General features: G+C 40.5%; 1 protein-coding gene, 1 long non-coding RNA gene and 1 pseudogene across 38 annotated transcripts in view; 2 read left to right on the top strand and 1 right to left on the bottom strand.

Annotated features, from left to right (window-relative positions):
* Positions 1–26517, top strand: part of FARS2 (phenylalanyl-tRNA synthetase 2, mitochondrial) — a 618373-nt gene that overhangs the window by 434031 nt on the left and 157825 nt on the right. The window contains exon 10 of one of the 37 annotated variants that reach the window (XM_019830294.3): positions 20636–21851. The exons of the other annotated variants lie outside the window; for them this stretch is intronic. Coding sequence (XP_019685853.1) covers positions 20636–20702 — 67 coding nt within the window. The 3' untranslated portion in view covers positions 20703–21851. Of the gene's footprint in view, positions 1–20635; positions 21852–26517 lie in introns of those variants that run through there. 37 annotated transcript variants of the gene reach the window in all.
* LOC123385665 lies at positions 255–2283 on the bottom strand. The gene is made up of 4 exons (XR_006598612.1): positions 2145–2283; positions 1818–1949; positions 868–1143; positions 255–463 (listed from the first exon to the last, which is right to left on the bottom strand). It is a non-coding gene; the product is annotated as an uncharacterized LOC123385665 (long non-coding RNA).
* LOC111560724 lies at positions 8664–8762 on the top strand (annotated as a pseudogene).

The following is a 26517-nucleotide window of genomic DNA, read 5'->3' as shown; positions in this document are numbered from 1 at the left end:
GGAAAGGAGGGTTCCTAGCCATAGAAGATCTAGGGTACTGTGCTTGAAAAGACTGTGGTGTTTATTAAATCACTGAACTCCGTTAACCCCCAAATATTGAGTTCCTCCTATGTGTAATGCCCTGAAATAGGAGTGGCGAACTATACAAAGAAAAATCCAACTCCCTCAACTAACTTAGAATATTTATTTCTTACCTAAAAGAAACAGAAGTAAAGGGCACCATTTTTATTTTTTTATTTATTTATTTTTTTTAGAGAGAGAGAGGGAGCAAAGCACATTAAAGCAAGCTCAGTAAACACTTGCTGATTAACAGCCACTGCAGGTCCCAGAATGTGCTTTGAATTGGAAGAGGTGCCAATCTAGATGCTCCATGAGTGACTCTTGATAACAAGAGGGCAGCCAGCCTCATTGTGCAAGAACCGTATTGAGTCTTCTCCTGTTCACTACCGGGAGCTCCAGGAGGCTTGCCAGTTGAAAGGAGAGACAAAAGTTTAATCAATATTTAGTGCATGATGAAGATTTGCCATGTACCGTGCATATGCAGTGCTAGACACTAGAGATACAAAAATAGACAAAATGATCAAAATGTGATTAAGATCATGACCAACAAAACCAAAATCTGGGGAGAAAAAAGAAGTATCATTTGATATTAAAGATAACCCCTTAAAAAAATCAATACTAGTCATAGAGCCAGTGGCTAAATTCATAGAATTATAGAATGTCAGACCCAGATGAGCCCTTAGCTCTGTTCAAAGCTCTTAGTTTGCAAATGGAGAAATGGAGACAGAGCAAAGAGAGGTGAAGACATCAACCACATTTAGTTGGTTTACATTTCTTTTTCTCTGAGTTTCCAGTAGGTAAACACACCTTGAGTGGGTTGATGAAGACAGATGCTCTCTCTTCTTAAACTGTGTTGGCTGCTGGTGACCACCTCTTAGAGCAGGAGAAGCACTTTCTGACACTGATGAGAAATTATGCCTGTGGTGTGTGTGCTTCCTGAGCTGCTGAGTTTTGTCTCCAACCCCCTGCTTTATTGTTTCCTGGCACACACTGCTTTCATGCCCGTCATCAGAGAGTTTCTCTCAGCTGTTCCTCAGCTCGACTCCTTCAGAAGTCTCTGTACGCTGACAATAAATAGTTGGTCTGAAAACAGATGAGAGGTTTTTAAATATGGCTTTTTCCCCCAAGGGATGATGTAGGGTTCAGTAGCTTCAGTTATGTTGAATTTTACTTATAAATGGGGGTGACTTGTATATAATGTGAGTTTTATTTGTCTTTTATACGCAGCCACGTTAGCAAATATTTATGTTTGCTCTTGTACCGCTGGACAGCGACAGCTAATATAAATGATATTGCACCAGTTTAAGTGTGGGACTGACTTACCCAAATGTCTGTATGACAGTGAAATAGCCAGCCAATTGATCATTTTGGTCAGATCATCAGAGAAATCAGTTGGAAAAGAACCCCTAAAACCTAACTAAATGAATTGATTTTTAGGTGGTTTTTACATCTTGATTCAGGCAAAACATTTCAAAAAGAATATTATAAATATATATATTTATATAAATATATTATAAAGAATATTATAATAAAGAATATTATTTAGAAACAGCTGAAGCAAAAAGGTGTGGCTTTGAAGACATATCCAAGCTGGAATCCTGGTTTTACCTTTTGGTTGCTGTATGCCTTGATCAAGTTACTTAACTTCTCTGGGTCTCCGTATGCTCACTTGTAAAAATGAGGATAGTAATACTTACTGGGTAGTGTTTTCAAGACAGTTGTGTTTAAATAATAAATCTGGAGTACCTAGCGCATACCTGAAACAAACAAACAAATGTTAATTCCCATCCTGCTGTGGGAATCATTTTATAACACCGTGTCCACATCGTTATTCGGGCCTTCATGGAGAGAAGCTTGAGCAGCTTGTACTAGGCGTTCATCATCAGGTCCTGTAAGAAACAGCCATATGCAATGTGTTACCGAATGTCCAACAGGAAGATTGCTGAGGATCTTATCCATTATTATCCTTCAGCACCCCCTCTATAAAACCTTCTGTGAGAAATGTCTTAAGAGTTAACTGCCAAGAAAAACCTGGCTTGCCTTAAGGTGCAGGTAAATTTAATCTTAAGAATTATGTTACTCACCACTTTCCCTTTCACTCTGGTGGGGAAGAGGCTCAGGGCTGGGGGTGAAGGTCATCCGGCTCTACGCAGAAGCCTTCAGAGCTTGCTGTTTGCATTGCCCTTTCCTGATCTCTGCAGGCCTACTCTTCCTGAAATTTCCCCTCCCCACACTGTTCTGTCAGGAGAGAGGTGCCACTAGATGGATTTCAGCCACAAGTCTGGACTTGCTGAATCCTGCCCTATGAGCCTCTCCTGCCCTCTGTGGGCTCTTGAGAGAATCAGCTGAGAAGGCAGCCTAACAGAGGGGATGCTGGGCTAGCACCTTGTCAGCTTCAACAACACCCAGCACCCCAGTCCAGAGCTGGTGAAGGACAAGAGGGTCTGAGTTGGCCAAAGCACCCTTGTACCTCATTCTCAACCCACACCTGCAGGTCTCTCTTTGTATTTGCTCATATGGCTCATGGCCTCTGGAGGGGAACAGGGAGGGAGTGGGCTGAAATGAGTCTGGCTTGAAAAGGCGTCAAGAACATACCACCCCTCATATTTATTCTTCATTTTCATTCATATCTAAACGTTTTTTATTATATATTTTCTCTTGTAAGCCTCTTTAAGGCAAGAAGTGAAAACATGAAGCTTCACAGATCACATATACCAATTAAATGTAGCATGTTAATGACATATGCGCTTAAATATGGGTGATTCTGCCCTAAAAGCACATGTATACAAAGCGTGTGCAGTGGCCAGGGCCAGCCCCAGGCAGTTTGGCTATTCGTCAAGTCATAGTTAGGTTCTCCTTCTTGAATCCCATAAATCAATACCAAACAAATTAACTTTCATTGAACAGGCAGTATACCTCACTAATCATTGCAGATATCACACTGCAGGAAGTCATCTGTTTACAGGGCTGTGTCTCCTACTCAGCTCTTAGCTTCTAGAAAGCAGAGACCATGTCTTATTGTTCTTTACATTTATAGTACTCAGCCCACAACTGATGCATAATAAATGCACAAGGGATGAGTGAATAAGTGAGAATTTTTCAAATGGGGAGATTATTCAGAACAAATGAAGTATAGAATATCAGAATATTTTATGAGGAATGGCAGTTTAAGTTGTTATTACTTGTAGGTACTTTGAGAAACACAGACTGTTCCCCGAACCAAATGCTACTGAGTAAGATCCTGCTTTAATGGATAGATAAACATGATTTCTCATTAGCATGCATAGCACTGAAGCCCAATTTTATGTTGTTGTTGTTGTTTTTAAATAAATACACTTTATAAGTGTTTCCATGTACCTTTTCTCTCAAAAAGCTTATCATCTGACCTACAGTGTTCAATTTCTTAGCTGGCCTTGTTCTACTGACACTATAAAAGTTTCAACTGGGACTCTCCAAAATTATTACTAATTGTTAATGAAGATGAAGTTAGGTGGTTCTACCGGATTTATATTTGCCTGAAACATTTTTATTTTTGATGTCCCTATTGCATCCATCCGAGACTACCCATTCAGCAGCCTACAGTCTTTGCCTGACTATACAAAAGACTTGAATGTTCACACACTATAATAAATAGTGAGTGTCAGTGAACTTGTTATGGTAAATGCTTAGGTAATTACTTTCTGCCTTAGTTAGGGGACGTATGGTGGCATAAGCTAAAATTATTCCATCTCGAGACAAACCCTGAGGTGGCTGTTAGAGTTAAATATAATTCATTTGCAGCATGTTTATTATAGTTAAATTTAACTAATTTAGGGCCTGCTGCTGGCCAACAGCTGAGGAGGAGGAAGTTTCAGCGTCCATGAGTTCCTCAGAAAGAAAAAATGAGGCTCCACGACTGAGCTTTCAGAACATGACGTAGGAGCTACTCCCACTCTGTCTCCGCTCTTCCTGTCCCCAGAGTTGGACGGCTTTGTTGCTCAAAGTGGTTGGTTAATGAGCTGTTCAGGCATTGAATTGTGTGGTGTGGCAACAGGAAATCTCAGCATTAAACTGGGGTTCTGTGCAGTTCTTTGTTTCTATTCGGAACTTCCTGAAGTTCCAGAAAGAATCCTTATATCCAGCATCATTGTGATAACAGATTTCTCTGTAGATTATTAGCCCCCTCCCTTCATTAACCGCTTCCTCTCAGAGTCATAGGGCCAGTTTGGGTATTATTTCTCCCTAGGCCTTCCAACCTGAAAGAGTGTTTACTCTGGAAAAAAATAGAAAAGAAGGACTTCCTCAAAGAACCAAAAACATGTTTACAGAGGGTCATTTACCTTTTAAAAATGTTTCCATCAAAGGAACACTTTTTAGAGTAGAATTTGTGTCACGAGAGATCTCTGAAGCTAGATGGCTTACTCTACCAACAGCGGTGAGGGGACATGCACAGGAGAAACCACACGAGTGTGGAGAGGTGAACACCTATGAGCCTTCCACTTTTGTCCAAGAATTAAAGTTAAGACTCACTGTAGGTGGGATGTTCCCCTGAAGATAGGGACGGTGCCAGGAGAGGAAACAAAATTCCAATCATCGTGAGGAATGAGGATTTGAGGAAAACACTGTCCTAGTTTTCAACAAAAATATCATGTATCTACTTTGGAAACATGTGTGCTGTTCTGATCACTCAAGAGAAGGTGGCATTTGGAGAAACTCCAGAGAAGGATGAGTGGATGAACACAGGAGTCAGTAGGTGGCTATATGAGAGTTAGGAAACAGCAGAGCCCCTTCGGTGGGAAGATAAGAGCACAAAGACAGCATCGAAGTATGTGGAGTCTCAGGCAGGTTCACTGGGGTCAGGACAGTCTCCTTCACCAGATCCAAAGCACAAAGCCAGCAGGGCAGACCACACTCACCCACACCCGCAGTCCCCAAGACTCCCCCCAGCACACCTGGCCCAGCCTCACTAACCGGTCACTCCAAATGTCACTACTAAGCGTACCAAGGCCAGGCTTTCTGACTCTCAGGCTGGCGTTCTTTCCACTGTGCACCACAGTTGCTTTCCTTGGACCCAGACTCTTCTGAAAACTTCCCTCTTCCATTTTGATCAGATCAATTTTGGTCATGAGAATGATTTGTGACTTCATGGGCAAACTATGATATAAAAAGTAAACTGTATAAATTACATAATTTTGGGGGCAGTTAACTTCTCCTAAAGATTTAGTTTAGGCTATTAAAATTCAGGAAAACAATATAGCTTCTCTGTACCTCCCCTACCCACCCCCCCCCCCTTAAAAATAGCATCTGAAGTCTCAATGTAGCTGAGTCACTACTTGGTGTGATCCAGGGCTAGGTTGCAACTGGACCTGTCAGAATGAGGCCACAGTGATTCATGACAGAAACGAAGTTTGGTTGCCACTGACGACATGTGTTCCTTTCTGTTTTTGGAATTTGGCAACACCGTGTTTTGCCTTAGGAGTAGAAACACCTTTGCATGGTGATAGTAATGGAATGACACAAGCCACTGCCATGAATGCACCCTCTGTGCCCTCCCGCTGTGACATACAGAATCCCTAGCCAGTTAGGGCAAAACATGGGTAATTAGCATAACTAAAGACCTATGGAGACTATAACTGGGCAGGAAGTTTATCACATCTACCACTGCAGCTCAATACTAAGTCTACCAGCCAAGTGTTCCAGCACCTTCTTTGTGCCCCAAACTGTGCTTCCCATTGAGAAGAGACAAAATAGACTGAATAGATGTGTCCCTACCCTAAAGGAACTTGAGGAAACATAAACCAGTGACGACAGCAGCAGCTTGTACTTCCCATGTTGATTCTAACAATATATGTGTCTGCTTCAAACCAGCTTTGTACATTGAGGGCGAAAGCCTCATCTTGTGCTCGTGCATGGTGCCTGGCATGAGGTCAGTCATGCTTGAGGAACTGAAGTGCACAGGTGCTACCTATAGTACCTGCTTGCCTCCCTCTGTGCTCAGGACTCAGCACACCATTTCTCCATGCCCATCTCAGGACACAGATTTGGGCCCGTCCACCCTGGTGCAATGTCCAGAGGAGGGAGAGGAGAGACATGTCAGTAAGGACACAGTTACAATGGCTTTATTTAATAATTTTTTTTTAACATTTATTCATTTTTTGAGAGTGAGAGAGACAGAGCATCAGCAGGGGAGGGGCAGAGAGAGAGGAAGACACAGAATCAGAAGCAGGCTCCAGGCTCCAAGCTGTCAGCAGAGAACCCAACGTGGGGCTCGAACTCACGGAGCGCGAGATCATGACCTGAGCTGAAATCGGACGCTTAACTGACTGAGCCACCCAGGTGCCTCAACAATGGCTTTATTCTAAAAGTGGGACTTGGACAGTAAAGAATTCTGTGCTCTCCAACACTCGTGTAGAATTTAGCCAAATTTATGCTAACTGGACTTGTGCCAGCTCTTTTGAAGTGAGGGGCAGATATAAGAACCGTGGGTGCTTTCCAAGAAATCAAGCTACTGCTTCACTGCAGTGCTGACGATGCTGGTTTCAGACAGTCAAATTTATGGAGAGTGTAGAGCAAAGCTTCCCAAATGGGGTGCCTTAGGACACAGATGTACACACACACAGGTGTGCCAACATCGTCATCTCCAGAGCTCTTTGGACACCTAGATATGCCTGCAGGATGGCATGGATTTATAGATGAATATAAATACAGACATAATATGTATAATGTGTGTATACATTGCAGAAGACTAGAAGACTATACAGGATGTCAACTGCTTGTGTCTGGATGGTAGGATTATAGTATCCTTTAATTTTGCTTACATATTTATTTATCTTCATTTTTATATAATTTATATGAATTAACCATATAACTTTTTAAGTCAACCAAATGCTAACCAAAATGTTGAAGACTTGCCAAGTTTTTTGGCCCAGCCAAAGATTCATGTATATATTATATTCCAGCACTGACTTAGAAACTGTTTGTCCTCTTTTTTTTTTTTTTGTCATTTTAAAAATGACTATTTTCAGTTGGTGCATACTCTTCAAAAAAAAATAAAAGAAAGAAATGGGAAAGCCGGTGTCACAAATCAGAGAAATTGTTGCATGTTGACAGATTCACACCACTTATTTTCTTTGTATATATGGGCCCAAACTGGTAACAGCCCAAACTTTCTCCATTTGTAAATATTCTCCTAAAGGCCACTTCCTTTTGTGTTTGATAGCTGGATTAAGAGAAGACCCTGATGGTCAGATGTTAGTTCCAATTGGCCCAACTACAGGGGACACTGATGCTTGGCCCCTGGAGGATGTTCAAATACCCTGAAGCAATAGAGAGGCTGGGAAATCTTGTTTCTATCCTCATCCTCCACTTATCGAGCAACTATAGACAAGGGGTACTGATTTGACTGTTACATTTTATGGCACGTGAAATTTATGAAATGTTTACAGTCATTCACACTTGTTTTGTTCAACAGTTCTGTGAATGCCCAATTTCTTTTTGCCTGGGCTCAGATTCTTAAGCAGGGGTTAGAAGCACAATATTTGCCTTTTTCTCACATTGGAATGCTTGTAACCTAAATAAGATCAATGTCGTTGTTCTTCTGGGAGAAGCACTATTTTAGCCCGTTTTCAACGTTATAAAGTATAAAATACTTCCATATTTGGAACTCTGACATTTTGTACCCAGGGAGATTTTTTAAAGATTGTCTGGTCCTGTTCCTTCATTATACAAATGAAAAAGTTAAGACCAACACAGTCAGAGGGAAATGCCCAAAGTCCCAAGAAGTGGGTAGTGGCAGGGCTAAGGCCAGAGCTTAGTTTTCTTTTAACTACTTCTATTCTGTACTTTTTACCTAATATTTCCCAATTATTATGGGTAACTAAAATATTTTCTAATCTGCATTTTTTTAGGGAGAAACGAAATAAAAAGCACAGTATCTGGCACAACATGGTCAATAAATATTTGGTGAAGGAGGTATGGATAAGCTTGCATATATTCACCTATTGAGTCAGTAAAAACTATAGCACATTTGCAGACACAAACACATAGATTGGTAGGTAGGTAGGTAGGTAGATGGGCGGATGACTAGATAGATGACATGTAGTGGATAATAAGTAACTGGTAATGGCACATGTGTTCTCAGCACAAGGATTTAGTCACCATGTGTCCCCAGTCTACATGGCTCTCTTCAAAGGAAGAGGTTCTGGAGAGGAATGACAGGAGATTCTAGGAAACAGAGAAAATATACTCCTTTTCATTGAAAACCTAGCAGAATTGCTGAAGTCATAAAGCCATATGCAACCTGTGTGCATGTGTCTTGTTATCTGTATAATATTGTCTACAGTAACTGTTTAGTCACAAAATATGTCACCTGCCATTCCACTTGTACCACCTATAATGTTGAAGAGACCTATTAAATTAGGGTAAGTCATAGGGGAAGTGTAGTAAGAACATCACCCGGTAATTAAACAGTATATCTTGATTTTGGAGTTGTGCTTCCAAGTTTCGTTTATTTTACAAGAGTAACTTAGAAACATTAGAAAGAGTAACTTAGAAAATTAGAAAACATTGCAAGAAGAGCTAATCTTCACCAAAACAGAGTGAACAGTTTAGAGATAAAGAACACAGTCACTTCTCGGCCTTTTGACTAAGATCAAGTGTAGTATCTGTTCTTATCAGTTTACAGATAAAGAACACAAACCAGGACAAATACATAAATACCCTACAGAAGAACATTGTTTTCCTCGTGTTTTCCATTGGTTAACATATCCGGCAGGAAGTTAAATTTCATTTTCTTTTCTGTGTCACAGAACGTGTTTTCTTAATCACCTTCTCCACATATTGAACAACATCTTGATGATAATTGTGGCATATGCTACATTGAAACTATGGCAAAAATCATCCTTTTTCTCCCACCTAAGGGAAATTTCACTTTTTTTATTGAATGAAGAAGGCATTTAAAGTATAAATTAAAATAAAGTCTATTCAATTTGGTTAGGCTCATATAAAGCTAATAAAAGCAGTCCAAACAACCTGACTGAAGTTTGCTACAGAAAAGTTTAATTAACACACTCCATTTAAGTATGTAGGAAGATTTTCTAAATGATACGTAAAGATGCTAGCCTCACTAATCAAGGAAAGTCACTTGAATGGAACATTAATTGAATGAGGGGTGTCTATACTCATCTATTATTGACGAGTTCTTTATTTGATTCGTCTTTTTCTCTCCTTCATTCTCCTATTAGGCCCTCATTAATTCAACTGGACTTTGCATTTGTTAAATACAAATGTAATATCATACACATTAGGCCAGCTATACATCCAGAAATACGCATTTATATAATCTTCCATTTTTAAATCATGAGACTAACAGTATATTTTATTGCACATGAATCTGGTGTCCTAGTTTAGGATCTGCTTAAATTCTCAATAACATCCTCATAAAAGGATTCAGGGAGCACAGCTAGCCATAAGGACATTTATGGTGTCACATTAAGGTAGGATGTATGCCATGTGCCTTGTGATAATACATTAAATGATTCAAATAGGATTTTATACAAAGATCAAAGCAGTTTAGAAAATTGTAGATGGAGCCATATTTCTGCATGCAAAAGTCTCATTTTGTTTATGTCTATTAAACTCTCCCAAACTTAATAGGACTTAGTCTGTGCTTTTATACTATATTAGTGAGAGAAAATCCTTATGGTCAACTTTCTGTGAATGTATGCTTCATCTTGCCTTGGTGGTAATGACTGCAAGATTCCCTCTCTCACCCTTGTATTGTCCCATGATATTTGCTGCTTCCTGAAGTCAATATAGACAGACTCGAGCCAACTTAAATGTTGTCTCAATATTTGCCTAGTACAAAGAAAATTCCATTTGAGAAATCCACAGAGCATAGTCATTCCTGGAACAACCAAGAGGTGGTTATTACTGTTGGAAAGAATTACTTTGCCCTGCTTTACTTTAACAGTGACCAAAATAGATCTTTAAAAATCTATCTCAAATTCAGAGGCATATGTATATTTAAAGTGCCCACACGTCGAGATTGTTGCTCATTAGTTTCATGAGCGGATATTCTTTTAGTTAAAAAAACATTTGAAATACATAACCGAAGATGATTAATTTCATATAATTTATATTTGTGAATCAAAAGATACTCTTATCAAACCATGTATCTTTTTTTTTTTTTATGAACATGGTGCAAACGCTGATAATCAAAGTCACCATAACTAAAAAGGACTGGTCCATAAGACAGTCGTAAAGTAGCTAACATTTGTGTTCAGCTTTCTTACATTTCCTTCTTCTAACTCCCTTTCAACAAGTTCTTTCTTCCCACCTTTGCCCTTTTACACCATAGTATCTGTTAAGAACTTGGCAATGGGCCAACATAATAAAATTCCATTAGCCAGACTTCTCTAACAACAGAGTAGTTAGGTGATATATTCCAAAGACTTTCTAACAATTAGAGCCACAGCAAAAAGACACAGGCAGGTGCCTTTGATAATCAGTCCATGTGTGTGTGAGGAAGTCCTGCAGGTGCTAGATGAATCCCTGTTAGGAATATTGGCCTCGCAACACTGCTTTGGGAAATTAACCTGGCTTCAGTGAGTAGGACAGAGAAGAGTAGGCACCCACCCCTGGAAGAGGGACAAGCAAGGGACTGTCGCCAAAGCCCAGGGTCATTGTTCCTTCTCCCATGTGCTTGTGTATGATTGTGTATTCTTTTTTTTTAATGTTTATTTATTTATTTGTTTTGAGAGAGAGATAGAGAGCAAGTTGGGGAGGGACAGAGAGCAGGAGACAGAGAATCCCAAGCAGGCTCTGCACTGTCAGCACAGAGCCCAGTGTCGGGCTTGAACTCACAAACTGCGAGATCATGACCAGAGCCAAAAGCAAGAGTTGGACGCTTAACCGACTGAGCCATCAGGTGCCCTGAGTGTGTATATACATTTCTAACACTTCTGGTTTTGCTTTGCACTTGTTTGAAATGTCCACTTACGTGTCTGTTTCATCCACTTGGTGGTGAAATTCCTGAAGGCAGGAATTCTATCTTGTGTCCAACACAAAAGAGGCACTTAGAAAATGGGTGTAGAATGAATGAGTGAATGAATCAGTCTGTCAAGCAAACAGTTCATTCAAGGGACACCAATGAGAATATGGGTTCAACTGATAATAATGAAAATTGCAAACAATGGATGGATGTGAAATACATAGAAGTAGAAGTAAGAAAAATAAGTGGTCGATGCCTCTAGGGCTTGGGCTGAACAAAAGGGAGAACAAGAGTGGCAATGGGTTAAATGGGGAACTCTACAAGAGAAATTTCATGAGGGAAGTTGACAATATCCTTTCAGACAAGTTGAATAAAAATTGACAAACTGGGTGTCAAAAATCTTTTCCTCAAAGAAACAGTCCCTAAGTGTGCCTCTGACACCTGTCTTACATACCCAACCCAATTTCTTGGAGATCTAAGATAGATTACTTACCAACAGAAAGAAACTATTTTGTAGATATGGTAGATGTATATGGTTTAAAGAATACTTCCATCAATTCTTTAAAAAAAAATTTAATGTTTATTTTTGAGAGAGAGAGATACAGAGCATGAGCTGGGAAGGTGCAGAAAGAGAGAGGGAGACACAGAATCCAAAGTAGGCTCCAGGCTCTGAGCTGTCAGCACAGAGCCCAAGGCAGGGCTCAAGCCCACATACCACAAGATCATGACCTGAGCCAAAGTCAGACAATCAACTGAGCCACCCAGGTGCCCCAAGAACACTTCCATCAATTCTTGAAGGTCACCATCCTTTGTAGACTTGGGGGCAGGTAAGGGATCTAGAAAAGCTGAGACTGATGCCTTGAGAAGGTTCTCACAACCCAATAGAAGCCCATCCTATAGTAAGGTAACTGCTGGCAGGGGTCAGCCACCTAGGACTTATGTCCCTTAAAGGTACTAAGTCCACATCAGAGAAGACACTGATACTTACAATCTATGCTATAGATTGTGTGCCCTGAGCCACCACTGGAGATAGCCTCTTAATATCTAGATAAATAATGTTCGAGGGAGGAGATTCACCTCATTTCATACCCAGCCATCCTTTAGTAGCTCGAGGGCTTCTTGGGCACTGTTTCTGATAGCCTCTGGAGCCCCAAACACGTCTCATTCCTACATCCTCTAGAAATGCCAAAGAAGGGTCTACCTTAGCTAGGTGATATGTCAGCTAGGAGGAATGTATCCTGATATGTGCACATTAAAGTCTGTGAATTACAAAGAGGATATTTTAAATAATTCACTTTCAGTTTTCAGCCCCTCATTCCTCAAAGTTTTAGAGTGAGCCCTCTAAATTTCCCAAGGACTCCCCTGAAAGTTCTAGCAGAGGACAGGATGCAAAGGTATCTGCTGTGTGTTTTCTTGAATTTTGTCCATTGTCTCTCTGATATCCTAATGAATTAGCCTGCAATCTTGTCTTGACCCAAAAGTGGTGCCCCTTGGATCAGAAGGAATGTCTAAAACACATTGATCTGTGGTTGGAATAGTAAACTAAGCTCCAGGAACATCCTGCCAGAGGCCTGTCCTTAGGAAATTGTCTCAGATTTTCTTGCTGGTGAAGGATGATATGCTGCACCTGACCTTCTGTTGAAAGCCAGAAAACAAAGAGGAGAAAGCAAGCCTTTTACTTTCTAACATTTCCTTCAGGCTATACTTTCTTAGGGTTGATATCCTCTATATCTTTAGAGACCATATCTGCAAGACATTAAAACTAGGTCCTCAAAATGAGTGATCACCAGCCTCTGGTTATAACCAAATATGCCCTCGGGTCGCAAGCCTTCTCTTACCCTTTCCTTTAAAATCCAAACAAAAATATTCAGCTGTATGCAACCATCATGCCCTGTGGAGTTTCTGCAGATCCCATGGGGATAATCATGCCCTCCTCTAGCTCTTGTTTCTGGCCCTTTTCTCCAGCACCCCTACGGTCTTGGCAACACTCCGCAGGTTGTTGGCTTCATGACATTGATCACTGCACCTCCTTTTAAGTCCTCAGGATACCCTAAGTGGTGCAGTGACTTATAAGAGATTGGAAATAATGGAGAGGAAACTAAAACTGAATTTCTGCATCACAGTTGTGACAGTCAATCAGTGATTTGTCACCACAGTGAATCACTTACTGGCCATCTCTTGTCTTGTTTCTGGAGTAACACCAGGAAGCAGCTGTCTCTTTAGAGGAAATTTATTATTTCCTGGCTTCTCCCTAGTGCCTGCTCTTCCCTAAACTCCCATCTCTTTGGCCTGACCCAAGGAAGCTCCCACAAATCGGTTTCTTTCATTACAACCCCCTATGTGGATATCCTTTTACTTAACAACTAGAGTGGTTTAGCTTCCTCTGTTTCACCTTCCCTGTTCTTGATGATAATAATAATAATATGAATAATAATAAGTTGATTAAAGTGTTTTCCCAAACTACAGGGTTCTTTTCCCTCTGTAGCAGAATTTTATCTTTAAACCCAATGTGGAAATAGCTGCATCCGGGTGTAAGTTAACAGCAATTGTATCTTTCTGCTACTTAATGAAATTTTGATTTCAACCAAGTCCAGTGGCTACCATTACAGTGTAGCTCAGATGCTGAGACTGAGTGAGGTCATGAGAAACAGCTTCATGGTCAGCACACTTGCGTGCTCTTGGACATGGCGTAAATGTAGGCAAAGTTGTATTTCAGTCCACAACCTTGAGAAAAGGTGCCCTTCCAACAGGAAGACTCATAACCAGGCAAACAAGACTGTAATTCTAATGGTAAAAGTAGCCATGGGTTATGCAGTCATCCAAACCACTAGCAGGTCCAGTTATCCCCCACCATTGTTTATCCACAGTGTCACAGAGAGAAGGATTTAGGGTAGATATTTCTATCAACGATAGAGGTAAGACCTAATGAAAGTGGTAAATGAGAATTATGGTAAACCAGAGTTAAAAACCAAAGCAGTACTCCCTGTATTTCTCACATAGCTACTCTCTGGTCCACTTCCCCGTTCCCTCTTTCTGCCATCATCACCACAGACAGCTGGTGTGGAAGATGATTGATTGTTGTCTTTTTATTACACTTCTTCTAGAAAATTCAGCAGGTACTCATAGATCCACCTGAAACTAATGTAACATTGTATTAACTATACTTCAGTTTAAGAAGAACCAAAACCAAACAAAATTAAAAAAAAAAACTGCCCTAAGGAATTCATTTGAGAAGAATTCAAAGAGTTCTGCATTATTATTTATAAGAAAATTTGGGAACAACCTGTATGTTACCCACGGAGAAACAAATCAATTCTGCTTTCCTCATCTGAACACAAAGAACTATTTTGCACATATTCGACACTGTGTTACTTTAAATAATTGTTAGAGACATTGAACAAAAGGTTCACAATATAGTAGGTTTAAAGGTAAAGAGTAGGCTAGGTGTTGTTATTCTACTTTTATGTAGATTGATGTATCCGTAAGGGAGAGCACGACAAGCACACGTGTCACAGTGGCCAGTCCAGCTCACAGGACTACAGGGGATTTTTACTTTCTTCTTCATACTTTCCCATGTTCCCCAAATTCTTGCCAATGACTATTTCGCCTATACACCAAGAGGGGGAAATGTTTAAAGAGGAAAAAGAAGAAAACCGCATAACTTTACAACCACTTATCGAGCATTTTAACAATAATCCTCAAGATATACAAGCCCTTTCTTCCCCCTCTGACTCTGACTGATTCATCCCCTAACAAACTGCTGACTGTTTTCTCAAGAGAGCAGAGGAATAAAATAGGCTCTGACTGGCGCCTGTATTAAAGTCTTTCCAGCTCCCTTACAGCTGCTGCCTCTTCCGTCCTCTTCCTCCTCTGGTGCCTTTTCCTGAGTCTGGCTACACTTGGCCAATGGTTGAAGTCATTCTTTCATAAATAATTTGTGCAGTGATTTGGAGCTTTCTGACGACAATCTACAGTTTGTTCCAATAAACTGATGCAACAGAGAGAATTTAGGCTGCTCTGTGACAGACATCATGCAGTTGGGTTGATTCTCTGCCCTGGTCAGAATGTGGGTTTGGTTCTGCTGAACTTCTGATCCTACCTCAATTTATGTGGTGTTTTTACTTTCAGTGAACTCAGTGGCCAAATGCCCCAAAGAGGCGAGGTGAGTTATATAGGACGGCACCTTGATGGAATATTACATAGTTGTTAAAAATTACAAAGACTGGGTTGCAACATCAAAAAAGTGTTAAAAAATGTAAAATAGGAAACAAATCAATACCTATATGTGGTTACGACAATGTAAAAGTATATACTTGTATTTTGAAAGGGATAGAGGAAACATGAGGAAATGAAAATAATTAATTTGATGGCAGATGGTAGAAATTTTTAAAATTCAGCAATGTATGTTTACTGGGCACCCACTATATGCCTGACACCATGCTAGCCGTGTCTATTTTTATTTTAATATTTACTTATTTTGAGACAGAGAGAGCAGGGGAGGGGCAGAGAGAGAGAGAGAATCCCAAGCAGACTAAGCACTGTCAGCGCAGAGCCCGATGCGAGGTTCGAACCCATGAACCGTGAGATCTTGACCTGAGCTGAAATCACAAGTCAGACACTCAACTGACTGAGCCACCCAGGTGCCCTGTCCTGTCTATTGTTAAAATTTAGTTCTATAATATTTAATAATATAATATGGTATAGTATAATATAATATAATATTAGTATAGTATAATAATATAATATAATATAATATAATATAATATAATATAATATAATATAATATAATATAATATATTAACGTAATGCAGTTTCTAAAGAAATGTAAGGCAGTGTGGTGGAATTCATCTTTGTAGATGTTACTGTGGGCACTATTGATTGCATAAAGGGTACCCTTAATATACCATTCTTTTCCACACTGGATCCAGGAAAAGCTTATGCTGCTGGACTATAATATATCTGTTGAGTCCTCGGGGAGCCAAGGACTTTTGGCTTTTCTCCCATCTGCTGCATGTTATTCTTTCACACACACACTCAGCGGATGGGTGCCAGGTTCTGTTCAGGTGTGGGCAATACACAGGGACCAAGACAACAGGGCTCTGTCCTCAAGGGGCTTCCAGGCTATTGGGAAGGACAGGAAATAAGTTCATTGGCGGTGTGATTTCAAGTAGTGATATGTACAGTGAATGACAGTAGAGTACAGAGACAGTGAAGCAGAAAGCAGTAGCTTATTTTCAGGAGAGTCAGGGAAGATCCCCCTGAGAAAACAGGGAAGTGAAAGAGCAGCCAGGCAAAGTCTGGAGGAGGTGGAGGGAAAAGGTTAGGGAAAGGCCCTGAGACAGGAACTAGGTTGGTATGTTTGTGAGATGCAGTGAGTCAGAGAAGCTGGTGAGCCTGGGAACTCTGTGAGCCACAACACGGAAACTTTTCTAAGTGTGATGGCAAGTTTTAAGGAGTGTTAGCGTGGTTTCTACTTGGGTAGAGAATGGACTGTCAGGTGGAAGAGAAACAGAGGACGAGCTGCTGGTGGGTTATCAGTCCAGATGAAAGGTGAAGGAAGTTTGGCATGGGAGGCTGGCATAGGCATGGAGGGAAGGCCTGTTATGAAGGCAGAGCACATGGGACACGAGGAAGATTCAGGACACAAGGATGTCTCCTAGGTTTAGGATTGAGTCACCAGGTGAATGGTGATGATGTGCTAGGAGGGAGGAACAGTAGGGTCTGTTATTTTTTTGTGTGTGTGTTTATATATTTTTGACAGAGAGAGAGAGAGAGCGAGCGCACAAGCAGGGCAGGGGCAGAGAGAGAGGAAGACAGAATCCAAAGCAGGCTCCAGGCTCTGAGCTGTCAGCAGAGAGCCTGACGTGGGGCTCGAACCCACAAACCATGAGATCATGACCTGAGCTGAAGTCGGACGCTTAACCAACTGAGCCACCCAGGCACCCCAGTTTCTGTTATTTCCTAGTGAAAAGATTACTTAGATCTGATCTAGGTCAGTCTGGAAGCTGCTGCTAATTCCCAGAGTTCTATGGCTGTATCTTCAAGGGTAGGAAAAGGGTTTCATGGGCCAATGGAGAGACTTCCAGCTTAAGAACCCAGAAACCTGAGTTTGGTCTGCCTCTGCTATAAAACGGAAGTTTCATCTAGGACACATCATTTCACTTCTCAGAATTACAGTTTTCTGTATATCTGCCTTTCAGAGTTTTGTAAACTAAAGTCCGATACAGATACATAATGGTGTCATTCTTGTCACCTACACACTTGTATATATTAGCATTCCTGTTTAGAATCATGACCCAGAGCATGCATGAAAGCACAGGTCAACAGAGGATTGCCCCTGATTTGCTGACTCTTAAAAAAGCCCACTGATTCACCCCTGGCCTGTCGCCCAGCACCTGCTGCACCCCCATCACATGCAAACACTGTGCACTAGTCCTCAAAACAAATGACTTAGCAAGATCCACTTCAAGAGTGAAACAAAAGCATATTCTGATGTATCCCTGAGTAAAAAATTAAATTTGCATTCTGTTCTCTGAGGACTCTTGCTAACTGAGGTAGTTGGTTGCTTTTCATTCTCACGACCCACCTGTGTTTGTTTCCAAGGGCCATTTCCAGGAGCCTTACCCTAGATTAAGCCAGCCATATAAATGAGAAGCCACAACAAGAAGCTGACTTCTCCCCTCCAAGCACTGCTTAATAGTCCTAATCAGCAAACTACTTTCTCCCTCTTAAGTAGCATCTTGAGAAGTCCCAGTACCTGTCACTTCAAGATGGCATCTTCTACAGTGAATGGAGAGGTGGAATAGGTTTTGAAAGGACAATTAAGGGAGCTAATCTAAACCAGTAGATGTTTTTCTTGCTAACAGGAGCCTGATTCTATTACATCTGTTAAAGGCTCTAATAATAAGACAGGTTTCTTGGGGTACCTGGGTGGCTCAGTCAGTTAAGCGTCTGACTCTTGATTTTGGTTCAGTTCATGGTCTCATCATTCATGGGATTGAGCCCTTCACTGGACTCCACACTGTGCAGAGCCTACTTGGGATTCTCTCTCTCCCATCTCTCTCTCTCTCTGCCCCTCCCCCTCCCCTCTCAAGTAAATAAAAACTTTAAAACAAAAAAGACAGGTTTCTTTGACTCCTAGTATTCTGTTTAAACTTAGCTCTAAAGTCACTCGAATTGCACGCTCACCAGCCAGGGGGAAATGTTAAGCAAATAAAAAAAAAAGTAAGCAGAGCCAGAGAACAATTACCTTTTATAATTTCTCTTCTTGAAGTGTTGAAACTCAGAATCCTTCACCTGAAACACTGTGGGGTTCACGGAGACTGATGACGGTGAGGAGCTCAATTCAAATGACATTAAGTGTGCGCAGAAGCATGGGGGACAGTCCTTGGAGGTCAGGAGCTGGCTAGCTCAGGAGGCACCTCACAGCCAGCTGAGGACCAAGGCAGAGCCATCCAGAATGTGGGCTGAAAGCAAAGGGGAAATGATCCTATTGTTTGGGGACAAAACCAATCAATAGTTTTTTTTCACTTCTGCCATTTCAAGGAAAGTTTTTTTTTCCTCGTATATGTAATTGCTTTTGCATAAAAGATTCATTATTTGTGAGCCAGGTACAGAAGCTGAGTTCCCCCTCGGTTTCCTGTGAGCCTCTCCGGTTCTGTGCCCCAGACCGTAGTATTGAACTGATATGGATTTATACACCCAACAGCTGGCTTCAGAACTTTCTGTCCAACCTTTCCAAGCAGCCCAGATTGTAAAACTAGAGGTAAACAGGCAGGCCTGTTTGAGACATCCTGAAAGTCACTATTGTAACGGGGTAGCTTTAATCCGGAGGTAGCTGACCTTGATGTGTGAGTACTGCGTGAAGAATGACATTTCCAGTAGCCTGACTCTCCCGTACAGAAAGCAGGGAGAATTTAGTTTGGGGGAGCGATTTAAGCTGGAGAGACTCTCTGGACTGGAAAGGGCATTTTAGATTCTGCCTGTCGTGAATAAAGCATCAGAGATTTCGGTTATGGCACACATGAGGATGAGAGGAGCTCACGGACTGGCCTCTCTAGGTCATGCTTGGGATCACCATGAGGTCATGTTCAAAGGCTTCCCAGGTGAGGCTTATAGTGGGTCTCTTACATCCTGTAGAAGTCTCATTGCCTTGACAGTATTTTCCCATATTTTCAGGTGTGAAAACCTTCTTCAGTTTTCTTAAGAATAGAGAAGCATTGGGGCGCCTGGGTGGCGCAGTCGGTTAAGCATCCGACTTCAGCCAGGTCACGATCTCTCAGTCCGTGAGTTCGAGCCCCGCGTCAGGCTCTGGGCTGATGGCTCAGAGCCTGGAGCCTGTTTCCGATTCTGTGTCTCCCTCTCTCTCTGCCCCTCCCCCGTTCACGCTCTGTCTCTCTCTGTCCCAAAAATAAATAAACGTTGAAAAAAAAAAAGAATAGAGAAGCATAGAGACTATATTTTTAAATGCTATTAATTAGAACTTTAGAATGCTATTAAGAACTTTAGAATACACTTCCTATGGCACCACTCAGTACATATTAAGATCACTTTCTACGAGCTCAGGACTCCCCTGGAAAATGGTGAAAATGACACCTGAGCTGAATTTATAGCACCTGGAAGCCTGCCTAAGGAAGACTGGGAGGAACAGGGAGGTTATTCTGTTTGTCTTATGTCACAGAGCATAGCTCCTGGGCTGTCGTGGATGCTCAGAAGATGTCCACAGAAATTAGGCAAGTTTCATATTGTTGATGATAACAGGCTTTGTTTCCATGAACCTTTTATGCTGTTGAAAATTGATCTCAGCTTCATCTTTTAAAATAATAACCAGCCATTGGTATGCCCTTTGGCAAGCCATGTAAACTCTTTTGGCCTCAAGTTTTTTTCTTCTTTCCATTGAAAGCTTAGGTAAACACTCTTCACCACACCCCGAGCTGGGCACTGAAGTCTTGTTCAGAATCTACCTTGATAATTAGATTTTTTAAACCTTAGATGGAAGTAAAATAGACATGCAGAAGCTAGCAGGCTTAAAAAAATATAATGCTTAATGGTTAGAAAGTTTAATCTGTTTACTGCTAACCAACAGTAGGCAGGGGAATGCTAAATTATATATAACATAATCCCCAAAATCTACTGTAATGGATGCTAATGTGGAAATGTATGTATACCAATATGTTGAGTTTATGCCGTATGAACATGTGGGGTGGGATGTGTCTGTGGCTATTTTGCATTCTTGCCTTGTATGTTGGTCCAGTTGTTTAAACATGTCATAAGCACCAAGTCAGTGGTACTGTCGCCAGGTCTACCATATTGCTACCAACCATGTCAGGTTTCATGGGGATGAAGCTCTTTATTCTACCTTCCCCGCTTTTTTTGCCACCCGCAGTGAGGATCCTTATAAATTCAGGTTAATCAATACTGTATTTCATGTTTCCCATCCAGAGTTTATTTTATACCCTGGATCAGAGAATTCATATTTCATCTACTTTGCAAAATAAATATTAATAATAATAATGTTATTAATGTGCTCTTTGGACACGATACCATCCTATGAGTTTACTTTTACATATATCAGATCCAGTCTGGCATTCGTCTTTATGTTCTCAGGATAAATGGTTTTCGGCTTAAACAGCCACAGAAGCGGCTGTCAACTGTTGTCAGCTGGAACCGATGAAAGAGAAAAATGCAGCATCTGAAGAGCAACTTGCAAGATGGTCTAAATATTTTATTTTCATTTTGGAAGACCCTCTCCAGATTTACCCCTTCACCACTAATCTTAGAGCAGCCTGATGACTTATGGGGAATCCATCGTTTGGCTTTTACGTGGAGAGTAACAGATGAATGACTGCTTCCCGACACAGGGCTGTTTAGCAGGATATTAATGGGCAAGGTGGCTAATCTGTTCACATTGTTCCTGCAGAAGTTTTGCAGTGCTTTGGGGAATCATTTATCCTCAGCAGTTGCAAGATAGCCTGTTTTCAAGTAAACCTAGGATAAAGATCTAGTTATTTATTGCTGTGTAACAAACTGCCCCAAAACTTTGTGGCACTGACTGTATTAAGTGCACAAATCCTTGTCTCTGTGCTGCAATCCTTTGAAGGTTCAAAGACTGGGAGTGGCTTGATGGCAGGGTGGAATCCTCGAGACTGGCAGTAGGCCTTGTCTAGGACTTGATGGGATTTGGGCTGGAGAACACCTGGCCCTCTCCACATGGCCTGAGCTTCCTCACCATTGTCATCTCTGGACCTTTAAACTCCTTATATATGGTAGCTGTTTTTGTGACCTAACCTCAGAAGTCACATAGGCTCACTTCTGCTGGCCTCTGTTAGTAGAAACAGTCATAGAATCCATTTGTTTTCAAGAGGACAGAACACAGCTTGCACCTCTCAAAGAAAGAACTATCAAGGTCACATTGGAGGAAGCACATGTAGCATGGACGATATCATTGCTGCCACCTTTGAGAAAATGATGGTGCTATATTCCGTGCACAGATTTCTGTAAAAAATGAATAATGGAGTTCTCTGGCTAAAATGTGTTTATAGAATGTGACTAATCCTGGAGTTTTTATTGCAGATGCTAAGATCAGTGTTGGTGGGCCTGGTACTAGAACAGTAGCTCTGAGTGCTCAGTTAACAATAGATACCCAACACATGTATTTTCTAGATACTTAAAACTTAAAATTGAGCCAAAAGAGCAACTGCCACTCTGAACAATTAGGTCATGACAACTAGGTTCACTTCTTGCTTGAATAACCCTGATGTTACAGTGCTTAGAGTGTGTAGGAAAAATAAATTCCTTCTAATAAAACTTGCTTGGGATTTAATATTCATTTAAGTAAGAAGTTTATTAAATAATTGAGTTCTCTGAAGAAATATTTGGTCTTCTTGATCTATGTAGCCATAATAAATAAAATCAGATAAGAGGCCAAGTGTGAATGTGTAGCATAGACTGTCAATTAGATGTACATACATGTCTCTCTTCCTATTGTAAAGAGGACTGTCAACCTGTGTGGTGCTTATGAATTCTCCTTTAATGAAAGAAGAGAATGGGAAATGCCATGTAAGTTTTTATACTTTTTAATTTCTTGTTTCAATTCTGTTCTTTGCTCTGGAGCAATTTCCTCCCTTCATTCTCATGAAAAGTAAGGTAAAGACGTCACTCTTCCTCAAAAGCCGGGTAACTGTGTAGTCATCACTGGGGTTTGTGTGCCCCCGCAGTTGTCACTGGCATTTGTGTGCCCTGAGCCATTTTGGTGAGCATAGATCCCAAAAATAATCAAAAGCTTTTAGATCCCAGGGTGCTCTAAGAACCGTGCTAAGAATGTATCGTGCATTACCACAGCAAGCCAGGAGCTGAGCTCCTGGACGGTGTGCTGGGATTCCCAGGGAAATGTGAATTCACCACTGAACTAGCTAGCACTCACGCCCTGGAGCTAAGTGATAGCAACGTCTGAAATCTGGGGGAAGCAAGGCTACTATACTCCCTGTGTGCAGTGCACTGAGTCACAACTTACCTTGTTTTATTTGGTCTTCACAATCATCCATGAAGGTAGTGGCTTTTCTAATTTTACAGATGAGGAAATTGAAATTCTTGGAGAATGAGTAATTTGCAGAAGGTTGCACTGTATGTTAGTAATAGAGCCAGCCTCTTCAGCTACTTTCAGTGGTTTATACAGGTTAAATTAGAATCATTCCTTCCTTTCTTAGAAAAATAAACCTACTAGAAAACTCAGAAGCCATAAAGGAAAAGAGCGATGAATTTATCCACATAAAAATGTAAAACTTCTCAACAAGTGGATCAAGGACATATAACAAGAGGATGGGTGGGGAGGGAGAATTGACACACCATGATAAAAGACCACTTTTCTTAATGTAAGAAAGAGCCCTTGTCAGTCAGTGAGAGTAAGAAATACAGACTGCTAGTAAACATAGGAAAGTGTGCTCAGCCTCACTCATGGTTGGAGAAATATACAAATTAATAATTATGACTAACACTTTTTCAGTAGTTAGATTGGTAAAGATCCTAAAAGTTGATAATACTCAGTGCTGTCAAATGTATTGAATAACAGGTTCTATCCATCTACATTATTTGTGGAAGTACAGATAGGTATAATTCTTCTGGAAGGCAGTTTTCATGATAAGTACCAGTATTGAAAACACACTCACTCTTTAACCCAGAATTTACTCATCCCATAAATATCTTAATAGTGGTATTTAAAGATGTGTGGGCCAGTATGTTCATTGCACTGCTTGATATAATGCCCAAAACTGTTCCTCAATTGAAGACTGAGTAAATAAATTTTAGAATGTTCATACTACAGAACACTAGTTGTTATTATAAACAATTATATCCAACAATAAGAAAAGATGAATAAGACATGTTGAAAGAGCATTGTATAGGAGATTTCATTTTCTGTTTTTTTGTGCATAGATAATATCTAAAAAGACACAAAGGAGATTGTTAACAATCGTTACCTCCACAGCAGGGGACTAGAATTGAGGATATCTTTATCTCTTCAGTTCATACCACCTTCTGTATAATTCAGAATTTTTACTATTAGCATATATTATTTTTATGATGAAACAATAATTTTTAAAAATCCAGTATGGAAGACATTCATTTATTAGGCCCTATTTGCAAGATGCAGCCCATATAAGTGGATCATCCTGGATTGACAGATAGAACTTACCCAACCATAGAGAACAGATATCAATGATTTAATAAACAAAAGGTAATAAAAATTTCAGCAAAACCAACTAGACTCTCTTGGGAACAAGTCTCTCCGGCTAGATGAGTTTTTCAGTTTAGCAGAAATAGGAAAAAATAATTTTGGGGAAAGCACAGCTTCTGAGATGTCATCCAATTTCATGTATTTTAATGCCTTTTCTCCTGTTTACCAAAGTAACACGTTCATTGTCAGAATTTGGAAAATACCAAGAAACTCAAAGAAAACAAATTAAAACCTCACTAGGGCTTTATTTTTAATGGGCTGTAAAGGTAGACACAGATGACTGTGTGATTATGTCTAAGCAGAAAGAGATGTTTGGGTGAAATGACCAATTACAATGAGTTTTGAAATTTCTTTTGAACTGCATTGTATGAGAGGTAAAGGAAAGACTGAGGGGTAGAGAATAGGAGGCTGTCTGAGAGTCTCAGAGAACTAAAAGCCTTCTTTGATTTCCAGCCAAGATAAGTTCACATCTGTCACTGAAGGGAATCCTAACCCAGCATGGCAGAAAACTATAGAGATGAAAAGACATCTAACTCCTTTGCACAAATGAGAAATTTGGGTCCAGTTTATTCAGTAAATTTAAAAATATTTATCAAGTACACAATGCAGTGCTCTTTCCACTTCGTGATAAGTGAGGCAAGAATATTTTCTGAGGACTCTGCTCATTATCCATTTGAGAAATAAGTATGACTTTGAATAAACAAAGACAAAATGATGAGATACCACTAAAGTTGATGACTCGCCTTCGAAGTGGTTTCAGGTCATCCTTTTAATACTGTGCTCACACCCAACCTGTTTTACATTCATTTGCAGACTTCAAATATCTAATTTCAGGGTGAGGTTTAGCTGAGTGACATTAGAGCCCCCTGAACCTTCTCCGGTTTGGTGTGAAAAGTGAGAAGTCTGAAACGAATATCAAGCTACATCTTCAACTTAAAAGCAGCAGTTATTTTTTTTTTAATTAAAAAAAATCACCCAATATAATTTGAATCTTAACAATAGGTTTGTGTCATGCTTTTTAGTTAAAACTCTGGATGTAGAAAACTGGCTTTGAGAGAGTTGGATTAAAATAGAGAGCAGAGGTTAAAGCCAAATAATGATGCCTGGTTCTTGCTACCCATGATATGGAGGAACAAGGGAAAAAAGAAATAAACACTGTGGCCAAGAATACTTATTTTAGAACTATCTTACTTACAAGAAGGAAAACTTCAGGAGCTTAGGAAACCCTTCTGACATGAGGCCTTGTGAAGTTTCCCCACTGGGCCTGTGGGTTACATGAGTCATTAGTACTAGGATCTTTCAGAAACACCCCCCCATCCTTGGTCATTACGGAGGGCACTTGTTGGGATGAGCACTGGGTGTTATAAGTAAGTGATGAATCACCGAGTTCTACTCCTGAACCAATACTACATGATATGTTAACTAACTTGAATTTAAAGAAATTAAAAATATATACATCTATAACCTCTTCCAACAAAATGAATAATGGGAAAAAAATAAAAACAATGAATAAAAATCATATTTACTTTAAATCATTTTAAAAAGTTCATAAGGAAGAGAAAATACATTTATAGTACTGTATTATACTTGTTAAAAAATTTGTATGTAAATGGACTCATGTAGTTCAAACCTATGTTGTTCAAGAGTTAGCTGTAATTCAAAAATTAAATTGCTTAAAAATTATTTTTAGTGAGCTCAACTTTTAATTTTTGCTTGATATGAGAAAATAACTTTTAAATAACTGCTAGATATTCATTTGGATATTGTCAACATTTTTTTTTCTTTTCAGCACTTGATGTAATAGATTGGATAACTTTTATAGAATTCAATATCACAAACTGTTAAACAAACAAGCAAACAAAAGGAATATCCCCCATTCTAAATAGAATTTGGACAGTTCATCAGCAGGCTCACCAGGCCACCAGGAGCCTCAGATCACCCCTGCCTGGTTGCTGGGACTGACCCACACAGAGTGAAGCCACTTGATCAGAGTATCCATCAGTAGAGATTGGCCAGTCTAATGTTTTGGTAACAAATAACCTGAAGGTCTCTGCCACATAACCCGACAAAAGCATATTTCTTACACTGAGAGCTGGGATTTCCCCTCTGGGCCGCTACTGGGACAGCCAGGGAGGGAAGAGTGGGCATGATTGCCGGCTTGGCTCACCCCACCTGCTCAGATTGTTACAGGGCCCTCTCAACTGCAAGGAGCAGACAGGAGGAAGTCCCCCATGTGCCTCCAAAGAAAGGAGAAGTGATTGATAGGTGAACAAGGAGTCTTTTCCACAAGGAGAATTCAAAGGCACTGGCATTCACACCCCTGTTGTGCTTTTCAATTACTCAGACTGCCCGGAAGGACCATGTACCAAAGTAGACTGCAGTTTTATACGGTCTTTGAGATGCTACTAGGGCCTTGTACAAGTGCACCCCTTAACAACAGCATTAATGGGTGGCACTGAAGAAGGTAGGGTTACTTCCCCTAAGTGAGTCTGCTACTAGGATTCCTTGAGACTCCCCTGTGCCCCTCTCTTGGTCTCTGTCAGTAGCTTCCTCACTGGTCTCCTATCCCATTCCCTCGCCTTGAAATCTACTGAACTAAAGCATGCTTGATTCATCTTTAGAAAGCTCAGCTTTGATTATATCACCCCCTCACAGAGGTATTTGGTGGTTTACCATTGTCTATGGTTTTGCTACTGAAACTAGTCCATGGGCCAGCGGCATTCCCTGGGGTCTTGTTAAAACAGAGTCTCAGTCCCCA

Source organism: Felis catus, chromosome B2, assembly GCF_018350175.1.
Source record: "Felis catus isolate Fca126 chromosome B2, F.catus_Fca126_mat1.0, whole genome shotgun sequence".
NCBI classification, from domain to species: domain Eukaryota; kingdom Metazoa; phylum Chordata; class Mammalia; order Carnivora; family Felidae; genus Felis; species Felis catus.
Note: the sequence above shows the minus strand (reverse complement) of the source record. Positions and strands in the feature narration are given on the sequence as shown.